Source organism: Anopheles arabiensis, chromosome 2, assembly GCF_016920715.1.
Source record: "Anopheles arabiensis isolate DONGOLA chromosome 2, AaraD3, whole genome shotgun sequence".
Taxonomy (NCBI): domain Eukaryota; kingdom Metazoa; phylum Arthropoda; class Insecta; order Diptera; family Culicidae; genus Anopheles; species Anopheles arabiensis.
The window spans coordinates 16,762,501-16,781,668 of NC_053517.1; the positions used below are offsets into that span (position 1 = coordinate 16,762,501).

Genomic DNA, 19,168 nt, shown 5'->3' on the forward strand with positions numbered 1-19,168 from the left:
TTCCACCACCGGCAAGGTGACAATGTGGACCGCGATAATTGAAGTTAATTTTTCCCAAAAGTCTACCCGCTGGCCGCTACTGGCAAAAAGGCACCAGAATGCATCCAGAAAGCGGGGATGCACTGTTTTTGTCGATTGATCTTTACACAATCTGCAATCTTTTAAATGCTGCAAAAAGGAAGCAAAGGAATTGTGTGTGAACGAGCAAAAATACACACACCCGAACCCTTGCTCACCGTGGTTGCGTTCGTAATTGTTTGTCATCCTCGTTTGTACCATACGATCGTTCCCGATCGGGGAATTAAAAATAAAATCGAGCAATCGCTCAGGGCGATCGCTCAGAGGGGTAAGCATTTAGAATTTCCAAAACATTCGACAAGTTTCTCACTTGCCAGCAAGGTAAGGTGTTTTGTGGGAAAGGGGAGAGTTTTTTGTTGTTTGTTTGTTTTGTTTTACGCGTGTTGAGCGTTTGTCATCGTCCGTTTGATTTGTCATCCGGTCCTTACCATTTGCCACCATTTCGTTCGATCGATCTCGGTGACGCGCGCGTAGTCAGCTTTAGCAAAGTGTTGATAGTGTTGATAGCGAGAGACAGTGTTGCAGTACAAATATGAGAAGAAAACAAAACGATAAAGCTAAGCATTTCATTCAGCGAATTTCAGGCAATACGTTTTCTCGACCGATTACGGAGGTTTTACGGAACTGCACCTTTAAGCACGGAAAAGCGATCGAAAACAACAAAAAAACACACCACTTGGTGCTGCATATTTTAGAATCGTTTAAATTGCGACGAGCCGATCAGACTCCAGAACCAGCATGATCAACGCACACACGCTTGATCGCTTCGTTCGTAATGGATTTGGATCTTCCGTGACCTAAACCCCCCACCATCCATCGTCACTTGGAATGTTGCGCCAAAGCCCCAAAACGCACAGCACAACACTCATCATCAAACCGGGGGTCTTGGGTTTTAAAAATATGCAACCCCGAATGATGAAGGCAACGATGGGAGGAAATTAAAGCAAGACACACAATCGAACAGCAACAAAAAAGGGGGAACACGCGAAAGGTGAAAAAATCCTTCCACCGCACGAAAATCCTTCCTTGCGGGGACGGGGAGTGAGCATCGCCGCGATCAGACATAACAAGCGTTTCGAAGGGCAGGAGTCAATGAGTTTTGAGCGCGTTTCAAAGTATTTTTCGATAAACATTCCACACCGTCGTTCTGAGCAGTTCACCCCGGACTGAAAGGGTTTCCCCGCTCCCGTAGGGTTTGGGGGATTGCCAAGTTGGGGGGGGGGGAGAAGTTTAATCACCTTCCGAATAAGTCCCAGGAACCGCCGACTGTATGTGTGTGTGTGTGTTTGGCGTTAACGTTGAGGGCCTTGGGCACGGGAATCAATCCGGTTATTCTTCAGTTCTTTCCCGTAAAATGTGAAACGCAAAACGCGATTCCTTTGCCAAATCCTTCCCAAACTGTCTTCAACCCAATGGCATGAGTGTGTGTGTGTGTGTGCGTTGATGTGTGTTTGCGTTCAGGTGGATACGGTGGATAAAATTCAGTTAGAAGTTGAGCGAAATCCGCACACGAAACCAGCACACGGACACACTTTTAGTGTTTCGGTTGCTCCAAGAACACCTTTATTTCGAGGGAAAAGAAGCCATGAAGCACATGGTGGCAGCAGTGTGCAAAATTCTCTTGTGCCACATTCTCCAAATCGTACCCGAACGATTAGCATAGCTCGAGACGCACAGCGATGGCCGATTGGACCACGAGAGGTAATGGGCTGTCAGCCACCATTTTGAGGGAATGAAACGAGCATTTAAGCAGCGAACTGTGTGCCTTGCTGAATCCATTTCGGGATGACGCTACCCATGCTCATTTGCTAGCCTCCCTCCCCTAAGGTAAGAGTTGGTCGACAAATTATGAAACCTCCTCCACCTGCTGGGGAGCACAGGTGAATCAAATAAACTTCAACGATAAATGTTATCAGGTGCGCACAGTTTATTCGGGCATCAGCCACTAAACAAAAAAACGAAGGGTACTTCAAACGAGGACGACGCCTGTACCTCATAAACAGTCATCGCTTTTTTATGCGATATCCCTATGCGTCCTATGTTTCCAAACAGAGAGGTTTCCAACGAAAAATGACACAAAAACAAAACACAATGTCATCTTCTCGCCAAAGCCATAAAAAAACCCTTTCAAAAACCTGTGCAATCGCGTAGAAGCTGTCAAGTGCTTTTTTGGGATCGTTTTTTTTTGGTTTTGTTTTGCCATAAACATAGACAATAACGACGCTTGGGCTTTGGGTGGCCCTTTCCCTGTTTCGGTGCAAATTGGCTCCTGGACGAGGGGGTGGAAGTGTTTGGGGCGGAAATTTATCTGCCGGTGACAGATATGGAACCGTCCATTGAACATAAACCAAAGCACACTAGATGCTCTAGCGTTAGCTCATTTCCAAAATGTGTGTGACGACGACGACAACGACGACGTCGACTGTGCGAGGTGGGTGCTACACGTTCACATCGGAAGGGTTTCCTCTTCCATACCTGGGGTGGAGGTTGTTGCTGCTGATGTTGATTCGTTTTGCAGCACACGGAGCATGAGCGTTGAAGCGCTCTGTAGTGTCTCGTCTGCCATCGGCCGTGGTTCCCGCAGGTCGTCCTTCGACGAAACCGAACGGACGGTTCCGGACGGAAAGATACAACCGAATGAAAACAAAGCAAGAGGGAGAGAGAGAGAGAGAGAGAGAGAGAGAGCGAAAAAAAAATCCGCTGATATACAGGTAAACCTGTTTTCCCAAAAACGTTAGAAAACCACGCAAGAACTAACGAGCTGCTCTTTGGTGCTGGTGCCCCATGGGGAGAGGTGTAAGAGCAAAACGAAAAGAGGGGGGGGGGGTGGAGGGTGTACGATCGAACTCGAAATGAAATAAATTATTCTTGCCCATTTTGTTTGGGCCGCCTGCGATTGACGGCACACACTGGGCTTAGCTGTAGGAGGTTTGCAGGGGTTGAAAGGAGGTTGGGGTGTACCACAGCACAGTGGTGTCCCCCCTTTCGTACAAAAAATAAGAGGAACCAAACGTCGTCCACCGAAAAATCAGCCCCCCCCCCCTTCGAACGAATTCGTGTAGTGTTTCATTGTGTTCTTTATTTATTTATTTTGTGTTTTCATGGGGAGCCTCTCGTGTATGTGTGACTTTTTTTTCATCATTTGGTTTGGCCTGTTGTGCCTCCTTCTCTGCCTCTCTGTCTCCCCCTTTGAGCTTCGTGTCTCCGCCAATATTTATATGCCATATTCCCTTCCCTGATATCGTTTATCCTTTATTGTGTCGCGAGGTTGCTTTTTCTACCTCAACGCGTTTGGCCTGGGTTGTGTGTGTGTGAATGTTGCCTCTTGGAAGTATATTCAAATGTACATTCGATATTCTTCGCCGCCGAAACAGAAGATTCTGTTTTGTTTTTTTGTTGCTTTTTTCCGCCTCTTGAGAAGAACGCCTGTTCCACGACCGAAAAGCCCACAGCGAGAAGACAGCCCGGTGTGCTGTCTCCGCTGTGCCGGGGCGCGGTGGTTTCGGCTTGATTCATTCTCCCCCCCCCATCCGCGCTCATCTACGCGGCAGGTCATCGGCCACCGCCCAAACCCCCGGCTGCCCTGCGCAGTGCAGCTAGTGGCACCGCGGTGAGGACAAAAACCCCATTACCGGATCGTTTCAATATTCGCCCCTCGGCTCGAATTTCAAAAACCTCCGAATCGAATCCATATTTTATGTCCACCCCAACACCCCCCAACACCCCATTTGAATGACTGGCTGGGTGTCGCTACTGCTGCCTGAGTTTCAAATGCGAAGTGAGCTCAAGCAGCGCAGACACATAAACCATCTGATTCGACGTTCCAGGCTTCGGGGCGAACGCTTTATTAAGGTTGATTAAAAAGCGCAATACAAGAGCCAAACAAAAAAAGAAAAAGGATGAGAACCACCGTGAAACCGTTGTTCGCAAATCATTCGTACACACATTAAAACGGTTCCACCATCGGCAGCAGCCACCCCCGATCCTGATTGCATGTAATCAAGCGGGTAGCGGGGAGAGAGCGGGATGTTAAAATTAAGCTCCACGAGCGGAGGTGGTACATCTCACCACCCGCGAAGTAGTGTGCACGCACAGCATTAAAAGGTCCTTCTTTCACCGTTCCTTTCTTTAAAATTCGTGCCTCAACCTACCATCCGCCCGTTCGGTAGGGTGAGCGGGTCCAATTTGTGCGCCCAATTAATTGTCCCCGCGATAATTCGCACCGGCAGCAGAGTAGGGGAAAACCGGGCGACAGAACAACATCTGGAAACGCACAGCTCACAAATTACTGCGTGCGCAAACAGTTATGCACCGTGGGGCTCGCGAAGAAGGAAGCTGTGTGATGGTGTCCTGGCTGCAAAAGTGTCTAAACTAAAACCTTTTTCTCACACAAGCACACACACACACGCACACCGGCAAGGGGAAAAGGTTCCTTAGCTCTGCGTCATATATTCGTATTTTTTATGACATTCCCATGCGCACCCCCGCGCCGTCGCTGCCGCTGGCGCGGGAAGTGATAATACACGGTTCCGGCCACTCAAAGCAAAAGCCTCCCCACATATGTGCGTGTATGAGGCTGAGTGGCTGCTCGTGTTGGTCATAAATCGGAGGATTTTATTGATCCCTTCCTTGATGTCCTTTTACCGTGCTCGGGCGATGCTGCGGCAAGCCAAACGCCAATGGTCCGGACCAATTTTAACGAAACCTCATCCTCATATCAGCGTGCCATGGAGAACCATGCCAGGGAGATAAAAAAGCATACCCGATGGACCCGATGGTCCAGGAAGGAGAGTAGCAGCAGCAGCAACAAAAAATATAATGGAACTACATATTTTTAACATTAGTAGACAACCGCACCATCTCCCATCGACCAAGCGCACACGCGCGAATCTAATCAGAAAAAAAGGAGACTCCAGCATTGGAGTAGCCGTCATCGTTGAAAGCCTTGTGGTTTTGTGTGGGAGCTAAACGAAAAGGAAGGAAAAAAACACACACAGACACGTATTCTATCGCACACAGAAACAATTGAAAGATGATTTTTCATCCCCAACTGTGCGGTGGTGTATCAACCGCACAGCCGAGAGCGACACCTCCAACCTTTGTATGTTGAGTCGAGGGACTCGAGAGCGCAATCAGCGATCGAGCGACTACGGTACCGGTTCAACAAATTGCGTCGGTACATCAAAGTGTCATTTGTGAGCGTTGGTGAGGAAAGGAAGGGGTGACTTTGCCTCCCCACAATACACACACACCCATACACATAGGGCCGCTGGTTTTGCTACTAATATTATTATTGCAATCAATCATCGAGGCTCAATCCGATCACGATCCGACGATGCAATCGACGATGCTTGTCACACAAGGCTGCTTTCAATTGCCGGATAACGTGCAAGTTGGATGGAGGGTGGGTGAAGGGACAAAATCCACCAACAGCTGATCAGTTTGCACTGATAAGTGGAGGGAAAGAACTCCACCAATCCCTTCACTTTTGCTCGGCACTGTTGTACTCTGTTTATTGATATTTATTTTCATACATGTACATGTACACACACACATGATCGTGGTGTAGTGGCACAGGGGGGGGGGGGCAAATGGGGAGACGCGTCAATAGCGTCTACAAGCGGTTGAAGGGTCACCACCGCTATCACTACTGCCCAATTCGAGGGATTATTTGATTAGTGTCGCAGCCGGCGGCGACGGCACAAGGAGTGGCGCCAGCGTCAGACTTGGTGTAATGACGCCATGATGACTTATGGAAAATGGAGGCGATTTCTTGTCTCTCTCCCGCCTGAAAGCGATGAGGTTTGCTTCTCAGAAATTCGTTTGCAAGTCGTAACAAACCTCCAACATGCCAGTCGGGATTGATACGCGAATATGTTCGGTAGTCAACCTGGTTGTGTCTGTGTCTAACAGGCAACACCATTTCCAACGTATTTGTACTCCCTGGTGGTCTGTGCTGCTTGGTAATTGTTTATACGGGATAAATTCTCACCTATTTCTGTTTAGAGACCACCTTCAAAAAAGCTCGCTTTAATGTATCTCCACGTAGCATCAAAACAACAACATTGCGAACAACATTGTGGTGTGCTCCATGGCTGGCGGGAAGGAATGCTTGTTCTCCCATGCCGGATCATACGAATCTCTCCGTTTCCCTTCCACACAACGGGGGTTTGATCCTCTCGTGAACAAAGTATGAGGAAGAAAATAATTTACGACTCATCCATCGCTCTCCCCCCTCAAAACTCTCGGCTACAAATTGGGCAGAAAAGGCAAGCTCCCCAAAAAAAGAAAGGGAGCAACAAAAAAAACCAACACCCCTTCACTAGAGCAAACAAAAGAATCAAACCGAGAACGCAGCACACCACCGCGCACCGTCTCGGGGGCCACTCCAAACTCCCACAATCCGGGGGTGTAATTAAAATGATAATGAAATGTATAACAGATTAGTGGCACGAATTTGTTGCAGTAAAATTAATTAACATTTTCATGACTAGAATTTCATTTCACCAATTTTCTATTCCGGTGCGCACTCCGGCTGCGCGACTGTTGCCCTGCTGCTGCTCCTTCTCTTCCGATGGGTGCTGCCCTCTCTGGTCTGTTTCGTTGTTCTGCGTTTTTTTTTTCTATTTCTTCGCTGTGTGGCCGCGCGGGCTGCGTTCCGGAAGAACAGTTTTACCGCGCACCGGCCAATGGTCAATAAATGGGTGCTGCGGGATTTCCCCCGACCCCGCAAAGGTGTGCGTTCTATGGTTCAATTCGGTTCCTTTTAGCTGCGTAACAGCGGTAGTTTAGGGGTGTGTGTGAGTGTGTGCGCGCGCGCGCACACGCACAAAATGCCATCCCGGTCAAACGGGCGGCCCCCGTCGAAAGGAGGACCCCGTGCGACCGGCTTGGTTGCGTTTTCGGAGGGAGGTAAAAGCGAAGGAATTGAAATAATAATAAAAAAAGCCGTTCAAGTCGAACGCACGCCAAGCTGCCGCACCAAAGCGCGCCCGTTTTCAGAACGGTGCTTTTTGTCCTCTTGCCCACCACCACCATGCTGCCCGGTGCAGCATAGTAATGTTTTAAGAGCCTACTAGCCTCCTTATCGGTCGCGCTGAATCTACCTCATGTGTGTGTGTGTTCGTGTTCCGTTCGCTTTATTGGTGGAGGATCCCCGCTTGCAACTGTCTTTCCATGGCAAATGCTCCATTTTTTCCTTTGCTGCTCTCGGCAACGGACAATTGACGGGACCGGCTATCCAGGGGACCGACGGCTTGCTGCCTCGGTGCACAAATGTCCCAATTGATGCTAATAAATACACCGCCACACACACACCGAGGCGCGTTGTGGAAAACCCTTCCCGCGGGCTAGGGTGAACAGGTGAAAGAAAAACGGCAACAACCGATGATCGTTTGCTGGCGCATTGCTTGCGTGTCGAAGGGAGGGAAGGGTTCTGGTAAAGAGCCTCGAAGAAAGGGCCCAGCGAAAGGGAACGGACGAATTCAAAGAGCAAGGAAGAAAGGTAAAAAAAGACACGACGGTATGTGTACATTTATTGCTGCCCTTTTGATGGACAGATACAAATTCTAATTTCATAATTAGAAACTGATAGGGAAATGGTTGTGTTTTTGTTTTGTTTCGTATCGTTCGAGGGATACAGATGGAACGGGGAGGGCAAAAACGCTTCACCGATAATATGAAGATAATTGTTTTAAATAAAAGTTAATGTGTCTGTAATATGCGGGCTGCGTCCTCTGCCCATAATCGGAGAGTTAACGTTTTAATTCGCTTTTTCGTTTAATTGTAGGTTTGTATCAACTATCAACACTTTGTTAATTACGCACGCTGACGATGATCGACGGAACGCATTGCGGTGTGCAATGGGTGATGAAAGACCGCGAAAATAGTAAGTAGTATTAGTAGTTGTATGGTTTTGTATGATTAAGTATCCTATTTTTTTTTATACTGAAGCTTCAACAAATCGTTCCAAACTTAGTTCGTTTTGATTGTACTATATTGTTCTGACGTCTTTTGTATTACAACAATTGTAAATTACCACCAGCAGCCTCGGGGTGGGAGTAGTCGATCTCTCCTGTGAGACCTGTCTGGTGGTAAAGTAAGAAAAAAACCTTTTTTCCGCAAGTTGACAAAAATGAAACGAAACGTCGCAGCAGACGCTCGATCGATAAATACCCAGCATCATCGGGCGAAACACAGCCATCACTCCACGAATGGGGCAATTGTCCACGATCGAGACACTGCACTGTGGGAGTGATTTTGGGTGTGTAAACAACAAGAGAAGATCACCGCTTAGAAACACGGCCAGTAGTACACACCGTACACGCTTCTTGGGTACGTTGGTGTCGGGCCCCAGTAAGGCAGCGAAATAAAAATATACATAAAACATCAAAAATCAACACTCCCAATGGGTACGGGCGTGCGGGATAGCTGGGTTGGACAGGGGCCAGAAAGTGTCTTAAAAAAGTGCATCTTTCTTCAAAACCCTTCATTGCTGTCGCACCCTTTCACCACCATTGGTCGTTCTGTTTGAAGCTGTGTGTTTTGATGCTTTAGTTATTTATTATTTTCATGCTTTTCACGAAGAAAAGGAATGTCAGAAAGTTCGAAGATTGGTTGGTTGTACGAGTAAACTTCGAGTGGAAAATGTAAAACGTCAGTCGTTTGAGGGGTGTGTTTTTTTTTGTGTGTGTTTGGTAGGGGTAGTACTTACTTTTTCAAGCTCTAATAGATGAAACCTTAGAACTTGAATTGCTTGCACCATCTAGAAATGGGGTGGGGAGAGGGGAGAGAAGAAAATGATAACACATTCCATTAGTACACGATACAGTACAGTCCGATTGTCCGGCGGCTAGTGGTATGACCTCATTCACTGTGCGGAAGGACAAACAAAATCCCTTAACCCCTGATCATCTGCAGACAGCGATGTGTGGTCATATTACACTAGCGAACAATGCGCTCTATACAGATAGAAACCCCCAACCCATCTACCGACGGGGATGATACTTACAAGTGAGTCCACTTCGGGATCTGCTACGTAGTAGGGTTTTTCTTGCCGAATCTGTGAAAGAGGGAGAGAGAGAGAGAGAGAGAGTGGTTAGGAAAAAATGGTAAGAAACATATAGCAAACATGTCCGCGATAACGGGAGGCGGTCTTAAAGATATGTACTACAGCGAGACCGAGTCGAGAGCGAACGTAAGAGTGTGTACGGCACTATCAGCGGAAGCAATATCAGGTAGGTGTGATTTTTGGTAGTCAAACAAATACGCCCTCCCGCATCACACCACAAGCGTGCCCTTTACGCAAAGAGGAACGATTGAGCCGTATACGAACACACAGACGGTTAGGAAAATCAACCGGTGGCCATCCGTTTTTTTTATGGCACACCAGACTTCATGGATTTATGACCTCAATCTTCCCAAAAAAGAAACACAGTCACACACACACTCCAGCAGAGAGGAGAGGCCGCCTGTACCGCCTTCTTGTTGTGGCTCCTTAACGGCAACCCATCGTAAAAGTCATGAGTCATAAAATTATCAGCGCACACACAGTGGCACATTCCAGTCGCGGCGGTACTAGCGCGATGATACACAGAATGATTTGTTATTTTGATTCCTACTCTCGTGGTCTTTGTGGTTTTTTTTGTTCTGCGTTCTTTGTCTGCGAGGAATTTGTCTTTCAAGCTGTTATCTGCGCAAGGATATTCGATCGCCTCTCGTGCTCGCCTTAAAGCCGTGCTCGGCTGGATGATGTTGACGTTGATGCCTTCGAGCGTGGTGGTTCCTTATCCTGGCCGAGAGCTAATGCTCTTTAACAACCTTAATCGCATCAATTACAGGGCGAAACAAAAAAACAACGAGAATCCGATGGCTGGCTGTACCGATGTACCTTTGCTCACCGAGTCGTCTGTGACGCCCGTTTGTTGCGAAATCACGATTTATGGGGTATCAGCCACTGCCTGCCCGATGGTGGGGGAGGATAGACTTTACCACTCACAGACACAGCCCATTCAATTTTTTCTTCATTTTGACTGCACCAGAACATCTTCGAATCGTAAGCATCCGAGGCTGGCGAACGAGCTAAAGGGCGGTCAAAATGAAAAGAGTCATTTGTTTTGATAACAAAGTTTTTCCTCTCCCCAAAAGTAGCATGCACACTAATGGACTAGCTTTCTCGTTTTTTTTTGGCTACAATTTGACGGAAGTTTTGCTCGGCACAGTTGCAGAAAGTATCATTAGGGTGAAATGATTAGAATTTAAAGTCGGTACGTTCTGGTGTGGCAGGAAATGTGTACTGCTGCAAGATGGACGGAAGTCATCAGTGGTTTGTTATGTTTAAGAACAGGAGTACAAGCAAGCAAGGAAAAAAGAAAAACGACCACTCCTTGCAGCATTCAAGTTTGGAAATTGCATTTGCTTCCTTTTAAAGCATATCATTCCGGTCTGCTGCCAACTGAACCAACCGACCAGACCAGTGCGAAGACCTTCAGCAAACAGGTGATTAAGGTACTCGGCGAGATGCTGAAACGTGGCCTGGGTGTGATCTCTGGCCGAGACGGCATCGGACACTGCCCATTGCCTCCGGACTGTCCATAATAATATGCCCCCTTAATGGTCATTTGCTACCGATCGAAATGGAGCCTTTAACTGTCCTGGCTCGCCCACAGCGATACGACTCTTTTGGGGCTGAGCAAAAAATAGACAGACCAACTGATGATGGCCATCTTCGCAACCCCAAGATATCTCGAGCAAATTGTGTCCTGCTCATTTCCGGAGTAATATCTTTCTTTTCCCGCACGAGTGGGAAGCAGTCGTTGTCGGTAGGAAAAACACAGATTTAGATACTCCTGCTCTAGTGTGTCCCGTAACGACCGTATCGGTCGGTCTCATCAACGCTTCGTTAAATACGGACAACGATGTACCAAAACGCAAAATGGCTCCCAGCCAGCCGGCCCGATACGACGCACAGCCCCGCCTGCAAACAGTGTGCCACCAGCAAACCAGCTCTCCTCCACACGAGCATATTATTTCACAGTTCGCCTAGCACGGGCTGTCGACCCCGACCTCGCCCCCCGGCAGCTCCAATTGTTGGCCACACGACAACGTTGGGACGGAGGTTCTGGTCTGCTGGCCTGCTGCAAAACAGGAAACAGAAATAGGCCTTCAAGTTGAAGTGTGCGGTTCCCGGTATTGCTTTTCCGTTGCACGGCCGCCCTCTTTTTTTTCTCGCTCCTTCCGGAAATTAAGGAAACCAACAAGGATCGGTGAGCAGGAAGAAAAGAGGCACAGGTACCACCGCCCTTGCCCCCCCCCCCCCCCCAGCTTTGTGCCATTTCCATTTGGGGAGTACATTTGTGTTGTCTACGTTTCCGCCATCTGCTGGCAGGAAAAATAACTGCCAGTTACGCAATAGGAAAACGTTGCGCTCTGCCCCTGTTTGCCGTTCCCGTAAATGGGGGGGGGGGGAGGGTTTGCTGACGCAAACGACATACGCAGGCAGAAACGCTGCTGTAAAGAAAGTGACAGTTTCTGCCTTCTTCTTCGTATCCTGTGTGCCCCTTTTGTGTGACTGTGTGTGTGTGTTTCTTCAATGATACGGTAGAATGAAATGGGGTGAATGGGGAAGTATTCCCCCCCTCCAACCGTTATGACTGCAAAAGGAAACATCCGGATCATTGTTAGGCGAAGGAAACGGCATGCCTATCAACGGCGCAAGAAAAGGGGCCCACACCGTGGGGTAACCTGCCACCAAGCGACCAAGGAAGGAAAATGGGTCCCCCTTCGAGGAAGTTGGAGATTTGTACGCCGCCTTGCAGTGTTATGGAGCGACCGGAACTAGAAGAAAGGCCGACAAACGATAACATTCGCCAAAAACCGCCCGGCCGAAATTGCCAAATTGGCACAAGAGGTTCTCCCGTGCGCGCTCTGCCCAATCGTCGCTTTTCCGAGTGAGCGTGTGCGTTACGATTTGGCGAGAAGGAGTAGAAGAAGTAAATAGAAAAAAAAAACTCCCAAACCATTCGGACACAACGAACCGCATCCGAAATGTGCCGGAACATACGCAGCGGGACATCATCATCATCGTGCGCTGGCACACGGATTTGCGGGTGGTGGGGCCGGAGCAGGGGTGGGCCATAATAATGCACGGGTCAGTGAGCCGGTGGATTGGCATTGGCACTCGTGCTTCGGGGTGTACACCGGGCCGTAGTGTAGCGTACAAATTGAAGGTAAATTGACAAAGTCGAAGGGCTACTCCTACTGGGACAGGGAAAAAGTTGCTGTATATGGCACTACGGGCACTTCAACCCTCCCGAAAGTTAAAGGGAATCTTGGAATTCTTAAACCAAAAAAAAAAAAAAAAGGAAAAACAATCTCCCCATTTTATAACGAAATACAAAACACAACACAATTCACGACTATTTTATTTCATAACTTCTTCTACCACCCCCATCAGCACCAACAAACGGGAAGACGCACATTGGAATGGATTTTGGGAGTTATACGGGCATTACGGGAAGGGATTACTTTGATGTGTACCCGACGATGAGGAGGGGGGGAGGATACGAAAAATATCCTTTTTTGTGTGTGTGTTTGGGTGTGTGTTTGGGCATGAAGGGGAGTCGGCTTATGTGAGGCTTCGTTGATCCCCTCGGTAAGAGAGGACCTGTGTTCATGAGAACCCTGGGACACGGTTCAACGTGGGCACCAGGGGATGGGCCATTAGGTGGTTTCGGTAATGGTTCGGGTAGTCGCAATCCGTGTCCCGGTAAAGCCCCGTATGCGCTGGCCGTGTTTTTTCTTTCGTTCCATCTCCTCCAAGAAAATCCTTCCCTTGCCTTTGCTTGCTGAGTGCACTTTCTTCGGTGCTTCTTTTGCAAACTCAGGGCAAACCCCGCACACATAAGAATGGGTAAAAAATGAGGAAAAATATGAAATATCATCCTGCGTGAGTGTTTGGGTGTGTGCGTGTGTGTGTGTGCGAGCTGTTACTACCCTCACGGGCGAAGGAATTCCTAATGGGTTTTGTGCACCGTCGTGTTGTGCGTGTTGCGTCGTTCGGGGTTATTTTTTCGTTACCGGAGCAATAAATTTATAACTTTATTTCGCACACAGGCGCGCACCAAATAATAGCAGTAATAGCGCAGCGCAGCGGCAGAAATGCGTACAAGAGGGAGAGGCCGTTTTGAAAATCTGAGCCAACAGTGCTAGCAGCGAGCGAGCCCAATGGAAAGCGAAATCTGTTCACGGTTTCGTGTCGATTTAGTTTTGGAGATTTAATTCAGCATTTTATGTGCGCCGAAAAGCGTCACATTTTTATGCGGGACCGTGTTGGAGCATATCGGGAGTCAATTAAATTGTTCCTTGTTTTCTCTCCTGTTTTCCCGGCTCCCCCCGCAAGGAACTATTTCCGATAAGCATTTCTGTTAACACGGTACGGAACTGCAATTAGCCCTTAATTTGTCGTTAGAGTAGAACCGCTTTGTCGATTGCAGGGCCCGGTTGTCGGTCTCAGATAACTCCAAAACACGCACCCAGTTAACCCGGATGTAATAATCCGGGCTCCGATTGCATTTCAGCACTCAAAATTCGATTACCAGATACGACAACTTTGCGTGCCGAAGACGAATTCTGTTTCGTACCGAGAGAGAGAGAAAGAGTGAGCGCGCGCGCTCGTACACACAATTAACAGCACAACTCCGAAACTATTCGCCGATCTTATCAAAGCGCTGTATCATCTGTCTGGTTTGGTCGGACGGGGGCTCCAGCTAGCTCCCAAAAGGGACACGAACCGATGGCATGGTAATGTGTCATTCGAGCACGATTCTGGAAGTAAGTTCTGCGAATTCGGCACCGACCGGCCAGGGATGAGGGACACTTCACCTTCCGTGACTTGTAGTGATTCTCACCAGGATCCACAAACCAAAATGCAACCCATGCAGGAAGGAAAGTAATTCCCCTCGATAATTCTCGAACCGATTAGTCCGGGTTGGGGACTCTCTTCGGCCGAGCAACAGCTCAGGCAAGTGAATGGCAAGAGTTGCTTAAGCGGATTAACTTAAACAGTGTGCTACGGGCTCTATTTAACGCTCGACTTGGAACGCAAAACCGATTAGCTAGCTCCTGGACCTTGTTAGGACCTCCCGCTCTGCTCCACGATTATCTCCACAGTTATGTTGTAGAAGGGGGTTCTCGTTCACGTCGCCCTGTTCGGGGTGTTAAAAGATATTAAAACGCCGCTTTAAAAGGATAAGCTATAAATTAGCTCCGGAAGATCCTCGTAAACAGGGAAGATCTTCCGATCTAAGGACTGATCGACACTGACCCGACAAAAAAAACGGGGCAAAGGCCCAAACCAACTGTTTGCCCTTCAGAAGACGTCATCATCAGCGCTTTGTTTCGTTCGTCTTCTTTGCTGGCGCTCACTGCGCTCGCACGTCTGCATCTGGGCCTTCAGTTTTACATAAATTATGAGCATTTATTAGTGCGGTGCCGATTGGAACCGATACCTCCCTCCCTCTCCCGGCAGCTTGGGATATTAAAATGTGTCATTAGGAAGGAAGAAATGGGAACAATTTTCTGTTAGCTCGGGGAGGCCGGACCTGGTGATGAGATAATTCCAGTTCGCTCCCAAAGGCACCAGCCATCAGCAAGAACGATGAAGCAGTACGGATGGGGTCGAGAAATACGGAGAAACCGAGGGCTGCAGACGACAGGACCGAGCTCCGAAATGGTAATTAGTAATTACTTCTCCTGGCTCTACCCCAAACCCAGTGGGCCCCCCTTCTCTCTTCGCCCGGGCTAAGAAGGTCGGAACGATCGGGAAACTATCGTCTTTTAATTCCCAGCGGAAGGAAAACAACAGCAATAACGGGCCCAATCGGAAGGGAAAACGAAGTTCCCTCGCGTTTGTTTTGGATTGGATTTCCTTCCCGATGCCTAATCGATACCTTTTGCTGGGCGGAGGATGGAGGGAATGAAGTTTGGGCTAACAGCATTGGCACGCGGGACTAATTTCATCATCCTCCGCGTGCGCGCGTGTATCGACTGCAGATAACCGGAAATAACATATCTTTCACATGCTGCTGCTGCTGCTGCTGCTCCATTCTCTGTTCCCGGCCACAACCCAAAAGTCATCCCCGTTACCCGTCCATTGCCTAATGGCCTAATTGCTAACGAAATCGAAACCCGCAAACTAAATGCCCCGGCACCGTACCATTAAACAATCTTCATTTTCGGGATAGAATGGCAGAAAGAAAGACGTCTTGGTCGAGGCGCCACCGGCCAAATGTGGGGGCGAAAGATCGTTGTACGTTGGGTGGCAGGAGAAGGAAGGGAAGTGCCGATGGGTTGGTTTTGGTTGGTCAAATTTATGACCAAAACAATAATCAAATCGTTTCGAGATAGGCATAATAAAATATGCCTCTTTGCTTCCTCCTTGTGAGATAGGGTGGGGAGGTGAGATTGCGAGCGAGCGAGCGCGCGCGCGCGCCTGGAACCACTGGTGTGGCGTGAATCCCGTGAGGATGGCGCCTTCTACACTTCAACATATACACACACACACTCACACGTACGATGTAGATGTAAGTGAGGCTCATAAATTATCGTTCGGCTCCACCGCAAGCAGAAGCCAGAAGTGTTGTGCGGCGTCGTGGTTACATGACTCGCAAACCGGCAGAATGTGCAGACTGCATTAAAACCACTCACACAGTCTGGAAGGGGGGACAAGGGAAGGGGGGGGGACGAAAAAAAAGATAAATAAAAATACGTACACACACAAAAATAAACATTCCATCATCAAAAAGGGCATCCTGGGCTGTGTACGAACCATGTCCAGGGTCTCTCAGTCTCTCTCTCTCTTTCTATCTCTCTGGCAGTCTGTTTGTGTTTCCTTCTATTCGGCTCCACCACTGATCGTATTATGCTCCAACCGATCATGTGTGTGTGTGTGTGAGGATCGGACCGGTTGTACCGTGTGCATATAGTTGTAAATAGTTGTTGTTTGTAGATCGAGTATTGATTGCAGATTTTTCCCTCCCTTGTATGTTTTTTTTTACGTACCCTGTTGCCCATCCCCCTCTCCCACCCTGCCCCAAACACCACGACGGGCGTGAGAAAGAGATCAGCAGAGCGCTGACGCGCCAACAGCGAAAGCTCCCGCTCGGAGGACTCGGCCGACCACGGCGTTGCCATCCCGCGCTGGTGATTGCATAAATTTCCAAACAAATTCTCGTCATACTTTCACGCCTTTTTATGATGCACGCGCGTTGTGGTATTGGGAAAGTGTGCATGTATGTGTGAGTGTGTACACTGGTGGACTTTGCTTTGCTTTGCTTCTGTTTTATTGCTACCATCGGGGGGCGGTGGGGCCAGCTCATTTCGTTATTTATTCTGCCCCTGTCCAGAACTCCAAGCCCCGTGCTGAAGAAGTTTGCTGTTAACTGTTTGTTTGTACAGACGGAACAGTTTGTTAGCTGCGGCTGATGCTGTTGCTGCAGGCGGAGGCGGAGTTGAGTTGTTTTCGTTCTGCCGTTTGGTACTAATTATTTGTGGTCAAGTGATTAATTTACCTTTTAGCGTGTGGTTTTCTAGCCCGTGCTAAGGGAGGGTTTATTTTTTTACGGTAGCACGCTTTTCGTACCATATCGCATAAATCTTCCGCTGTGTGTGTGTGTGTCTAGCTGGTGCGTGTGTTTGTGTGCGCAAGGAAGATGATCGTGCAAAGCGTTCCTGCCCCACAGCACCACCATCCGGGTTCGTCGCCAGTCGCTAACCGAAACGTAACGGAATAATGTCCAATTAAATGTCATTTGGTGCACAACACACATGGGAGGTGGGAGATTTGCAATCAATGACCTCCTTGGATACAACTGCACGTAGGTACTCGGACCCGTTCGCCAGCACACATATGGTGTGTGTGTAAGTGTATCTGCGTGACGAATTCGATTTCGATGACCTCATCTTCGAGCAGCAGCAGCAGGCAAAAAACAAGCGACCGGGTGTGGAACAATCCCGGCGAGGAGAACACAACAAAAAAGCCAACTCGGCACAACCGTACGGTCGTCCTTGGCGAATACAAATGAAGCTGAAAGTGCACATTTCCATGCAGGAGATGCAGCACACAGCACGGACGGACAAAAGTGCACCAGCAGCAACCAGGTGAAGGAGCAGTAGTCGAACAAAAAAAAAACCGAAAAAAACGAGAAACGCGCGACCCACAAAAACAACGAAACCTCGGCAACAGACAGCCGCCAACTGACCATCATCCGGTTCATTCAGCACGGCGGAACTGTTGTTGCTAACCTGGCGTATGCGTACGTATGCAGCTCGTACATAGAGGCTCTGAAAGACCTGCTGCTGCTGCTGCTGCTGTGGTTTGGTGCAATCTGCATCTGCGCATCAGCTACAATTGTGCATTTCGATACCTAACGACGGTTGGTGCAGGAAGCAAAAACTGAAATCCCCTCCAACTAAATCCATCGAAATCTGTTACCAATGGCAACAATAGCAAACGCGGCCGAAAGAAACGACCAGCAGGCTAGCATATGGTGCTGCCGTGGTTTGCTTGATGCGTATGGATGGAGTTTTTGTTTCCTCTTTTTTTTTTGGTTTTGTTTCTGATTTGCTTCATTGCATTCCTGCACAACTTCACCACCGCCGGGTTCGTTTTTGCATGCAGCGTGGCCGCACCAGCAATGCGCCGTGAAGCAATCCACAGCTGACACAGCAGCCCATGGTGACCTCTTCCCGGAGGGATTGGAATGACCTTTTTTTCGTTTTTACCCCGTCCCGTCCCAATTGTCCCCAGTTCCTCCTGATGTAAAAACATTCCGAGATGGATAAGTAATAGATGGACGGACACACGAGCGTTTACAAGATGCTGCTGATTTCCGGGAAGATCCTCCCATGCGCTAGGGCTTTTGGGTCTCGGGACGAAGCCCTATACGCGGTGAGGACTGTCCAGAAAGGGAAACTTCACAGAAACAGGTCCTCTCAGCTGGCCTCAGGGTTTTGGTTGTGCTCAGAGGAAAATGATCATCCAAAGGAACAGATCGAATGCACTCTGTCGCATTAGGATTTTGAAAGCGAAAGGACACTGCCACGCTGTGGAACGAATGCAACATAATGCCATGGGAAGAAACACACACACGCACAAAAACAACATGGAATTGCAACGGTCCACGGCAAGTCTAACAAGCGAAGTGTCGAACGGGAATGTTTTTGGGCTGTGTTTTCTTTATGACCAGGCAGTTTAATTCCAGCGATGTTGTCCCTGAAGCTCATCGAACGCAGCAAACGTTCGTCAGTTTTAGTTTCTTTCTCGATCTGCTGCTCAAGGTTTTCATGGGCAGCGATAATTGATTTTTGACACCCCTTAAGATTTTACATCCCTTTTCACGGCCGTTAGCGCAATGGATTGTTTGGAATTTTGTAACATTTTAGAACCGTTCCTTTCCATAACATGGTTTAATGTAACATGTGCAAGAGACTACTAACTGTGTGTGTGTGAGAGAGAGAGAAAACACAATTCTAATACACACAGCACAGAACAAGAAGTGAACAAAATGGAAAATTATATTAAATGCACATCCCCTATACCTACCATTACCATTAGCCGAAGGGTGACAAAACCCCTGCTGGGCATGAAGTGGCCATCGAGCCTCAAAGCGATCGTATCGGCGCACACAAAGAAAGCGATTACGCAATAATTAAATCAAACGCGTCGGCCGGTTTGCGCAATTGCTGGTTCGGGTCCCAGCGGGACCTTCCCCGCTGTTCCGCTGTGTGTTACTGTTCCCCGACTGGAATCTAGGGGGAAGCGCCTCATCTGCAGAGCGACTAAAGCAGGGAGCAGAAGAAGAAAAAAACGCTGTCCCAAAGCAATGACACAGAAACTCTAGACCCGCCGGCAGCGGAAACGAACGCATCGTCGTCGTTTTTGCGCAATTGTTTTGGGCTCCGGGTTGAGTATGGCTTTGCTCTCTGCATGCTACAAAGTATGGTGGCTGTGGCCTGGTATGCGCGTTCCACCTTTTTGCATCTTGCTAAGCAGCACCACTATTGCGTGTGCCGCCAAGGGCAGGGGTAAGAG

General features: G+C 48.5%; 1 protein-coding gene across 7 annotated transcripts in view; it reads right to left on the minus strand.

Moving 5' to 3' along the window:
- Nucleotides 1-19,168, minus strand: part of LOC120895539 (homeobox protein homothorax) — a 188,262-nt gene that overhangs the window by 122,434 nt on the left and 46,660 nt on the right. For all 7 annotated transcript variants that reach the window (XM_040299022.1, XM_040299019.1, XM_040299024.1 and 4 more), the window contains 2 exons: nt 9,089-9,139; nt 8,792-8,842 (listed from right to left, as the gene is read on the minus strand). In XM_040299022.1, coding sequence (XP_040154956.1) covers nt 8,792-8,842; nt 9,089-9,139 — 102 coding nt within the window. The remainder of the gene's footprint in view (nt 1-8,791; nt 8,843-9,088; nt 9,140-19,168) is intronic.